The sequence below is a fragment of the Merops nubicus genome, unplaced genomic scaffold (assembly GCF_000691845.1).
Source record: "Merops nubicus isolate BGI_N331 unplaced genomic scaffold, ASM69184v1 scaffold48641, whole genome shotgun sequence".
In the NCBI taxonomy this organism is placed as follows: domain Eukaryota; kingdom Metazoa; phylum Chordata; class Aves; order Coraciiformes; family Meropidae; genus Merops; species Merops nubicus.
The window spans coordinates 1-3,788 of NW_008587177.1; the positions used below are offsets into that span (position 1 = coordinate 1).

Consider the following 3,788-nt stretch of genomic DNA (forward strand, 5'->3'; position numbering starts at 1 on the left):
CTGCACCTTCGACTCCCGGCACCTCTACACCAAGAAGGTCTGCGGCGAGGGCTCCGTTCGCATCGTCTCCTACAACATCCTGGCCGACACCTATGCTCAGACGGAGTTCTCCCGCACCGTGCTCTACCCCTACTGCGCTCCGTACGCCCTGGAGGTCGACTACCGGCAGAATCTCCTCAAGAAAGAGTTGACGGGCTACACCGCCGACCTCATCTGCTTGCAAGAAGTAGATAAGTCTGTCTTCCTGGACAGCTTGGGTCCCGCCCTAGATGCTTTTGGACTCGAAGGGTGCTTCAAGATCAAGGAGAAGCAGCACGAAGGCTTGGCCATTTTCTACCGCAGGGACAAGTTCAGGCTCCTTACCCAGCACGACATAGCTTTCAACGAAGCCCTGCTTTCAGACCCGCTGCACAAGGAGCTGTGCGATAAACTGGCCGAGTACCCTTTGGTGCAGGAGAAGGTGCTGCAGAGGTCATCTGTGCTGCAGGTACCAGCTTTTAAGTGCATTCTGCCTCTTTCCTCTCTCCTCCTCCCACTGTCTCTAGGCAGGTACAGCCGAGCTAGGTTTGCTGTGCTGCAAACCATAGCTCAAACCATAGAAGGGAGATGAGAGCTTAGAAGTCTGAAGCACAGAACGGTGGTATTCTTGCTGTTAAGGTAACCAGTAGAGCAGAAGAGCAGCTTAGGAAGAACAGAACAGTGCACTTTACTGAGCTGGACATGTGGAATTCTTAAAGTTTGGTTAAAAAGGCAACATTATTTTCTTTCTTTTAAGGTGACAGCTGTTGAGATTCTGTGCCAGGTGTCAATTCCAGGTTGGTGGCATTGGCTGCCAGGTTTTTCACTACTTGAGCTCATAGGTCAGAAAAAGTATTTCATAAAACCTAAACCTTGTAAATGAGTTCTAAATGAGATTAAGTTAATATGACTTTCTTTAATAATGCCAGTTTAGAAATTGACAGCAGGAGGAGAAGTAATGTTGGACAGGTTTGTGAGCATGTTGATGCCAGTGGGTCTGCCAGCAGAGCTGTTGTGTAAGTACAAATGTGTAACAGGAACTCCAGACACGCTCATTGGTAAAAGCTTCCTACTCATGGGTTGAGTAGGACCAACAAGCTTTCCTTGAGAGCTGAAATCACCTCTATCACCTCTAGATTTACATTCAATTTGCCTGTTAAAACCAGAGATACAGCTCCAATTCTATTGCATAGGTGGGAGGATAGAAAATAAAAGTAGTAAAGAATGGTGCAGCATTAGCAACATCTTCTGGAAAAAAATATGGAATGCAATGAAGGAAAAAATAGGGCCAGGTCAGACGTTTACAAACAAAAGAACATTTGTCAAATACGTGGATAGTGGTTAGTGTATAGGCTGATACCCACCCCTTGTACAGAAGGTAAACAGACTCAGCTTAGGAGCTGTGCTGTTCATTAATTACAAGCACCACATTGTTTGCACTGGATTAAGTTGCCATAAAGGCAACTTATTCCTTTATTGCTATAAAGGAATAAGCTAACCATTGCTTTTTTAAAAAATATATAACTTCTCTATTTAAGACTTATGAAAGATTGCTTTTTATATTGAAGGTTTTGGTTCTTCAGTCTACAATTAATCCTTCCAGGAAGATTTGTGTGGCTAATACCCATCTCTACTGGCACCCAAAAGGTAATTTTGTCACGTTCCTGTATGCAGGATAACTAGATTTGTAAAGATTTTTGCCCTTCCTAGGGAGAATAGATTTCCCACCATTCTTTTGCAGCTATAACCTTTTCTTCTGGAACTTGGGGGTTCCTGCCTTGCTTCTTATCTAGATAAATGAGGCCAGGCTGCTAGGTCTGTTTATTTTCCTTAAGAGTGAGATTGTTCTGGCCTGTCTGGGAGTCACCAGAATACAGCTGAAAGCAACGCATTTGACACAAATCACCCAAAGTGTAGGCCCTAAAATGTAGGCTGCTTTGTATGTGCTCATGGCTTCCCCATCCTGTTGTACCTGAAGGAGCTATATTGGGCTACTGCCAGGAGGGCAACCGGACTGGGCTACAGCAGCTTCTAGAAGAGATTCTCCTCTTTTAAATTAGTTTTATTCTGGTTCTGTGTGTCTCGGGAACATTTTATTAGGATGGTTTCCATAGAATGGAAAGCTGCTGTAACATGGGCATTTACATTTCCAAGTTGTTTCATGTGTGTTTAAATTAAAACCTTTGTCTGCCTCTGTAGAAGTTTTATAGTCATAAACTTAAAAGGCTTCTTTATTTACAAAAACTATGCTAAAACTTAGTGCACAGAAAATTTCAAATGAGATTGTTGTTTCAGAGCTGTAGATGACAGATGCTTAAATGAGCAGCTTGGAAAATTCCTCCAATGCTACTGTGAAGTATTTAAAGTAATATGTTTTTATGTTCTTAGGTGGGAACATTCGTCTCATCCAAATTGCTGTAGCCCTGTCTCACATCAGGCACGTAGCATGTGCCTTGTATCCTCACATACCAGTCATATTCTGCGGCGATTTCAACAGCACGCCCTCGTCCGGAGCCTACAGCTTCATCGGCAGCGGAAGCATTGCTGAAGATCACCAAGACTGGCTCTCGAATGGTGAGGAGGAGAGGTGCAATATGACTCTCAGTCATCCTTTCCAACTGCTAAGTGCTTGTGGAGAACCTGCTTATACAAACTACGTTGGTGGGTTTCACGGCTGCCTGGACTACATTTTCATTGACAAAAATGCTTTAGAGGTTGAACAAGTCATTCCATTGCCAAGTCATGAAGAAGTAACAACCCATCAGGCTTTGCCAAGTGTTTCACATCCTTCTGATCATATAGCACTAGTATGTGACTTAAAGTGGAAATAGACTAGCTCTTGCATGGTGCTTCTGGGGTTTTCAAGAAGACATTCAGTTTACTGCTGGGGAACTGAGGCTACACCCTGGCTTGTGTGCTACTAAAAGGAAAGTCGGAACGATTACTGGAAGGTTTACACGTTTAATGGTTTTGCTGAGTATTGTTGCCCTGTTCAGAAAGTTTACATAACAACTTTTCCCTTCCCTTTTTATATGCTAATAAGAAAAATATATTTAAGATAGGGTTTTTTGAAAATGAGGTTATCATATACCTTTTTATTGGTGTTTTTAAAGGATGAAGAATTATTTTGTTAGGAAGATATGGATTTAATCTGATTTGTAAGACAGTGTACAGACGGAGCCCTGCTTAATTCAGAACCAAATGCAGAACCTGAAAACAGTTTTAGTTGATTATAGTTGACTCAACCTTATTGTAATTACTGTTGAGACAAGACAATTTTTAAAAATCAAGTTGAGAAATTGTCTTGTTCACTTACTAAAAAAATGGGATACAGTAATCGTAAGTGCCATGAACAATGTACTTGTACCTAATACCTTCTGAAAAGATGTTATTTAATTATCAGTGAATAGACTTCCTGTAACCAACCCTGTTAAATTCAAGGTTCTAATTGATTTGGAAGCATTTTGCTTGCCCATGTAGTATGAGTAAAGAGGGTAACTTTAGCACCTGGTAAAATTGGACTACGTCTGTAAGTAGCATCTACTTTGAACATCTGTTGTTTATAATTGGCAATAAAAGGAATATTGAAGTTTAGCACAGCCAACTCTGGATGAGAGGGAACTTTTCAACAACGTAGTCTGTTTTTGGGTAGGGTGAGATACGGAACGGTTTATGTGGTCCATTAGCTCTCTGTGCCTACATCTTTAAAAAACTACAAGCAACTTGAAAACCTTTATTGCAATTATTTTGTTCCTCTCTTGCATACAAAG

The 3,788-nt window shown here is 41.6% G+C and overlaps 1 protein-coding gene across 1 annotated transcript; it reads left to right on the forward strand.

Moving 5' to 3' along the window:
* Positions 1-7: 7 nt before the first annotated feature.
* On the forward strand, positions 8-2,849 carry PDE12 (phosphodiesterase 12; the record flags this gene model as incomplete). Its single annotated transcript, XM_008948826.1, has 3 exons — positions 8-487; positions 1,587-1,665; positions 2,407-2,849. Coding segments are annotated over 3 exons (1,002 nt in total), but the record flags the coding sequence as incomplete, so codon positions are not given.
* Positions 2,850-3,788: the final 939 nt, after the last annotated feature.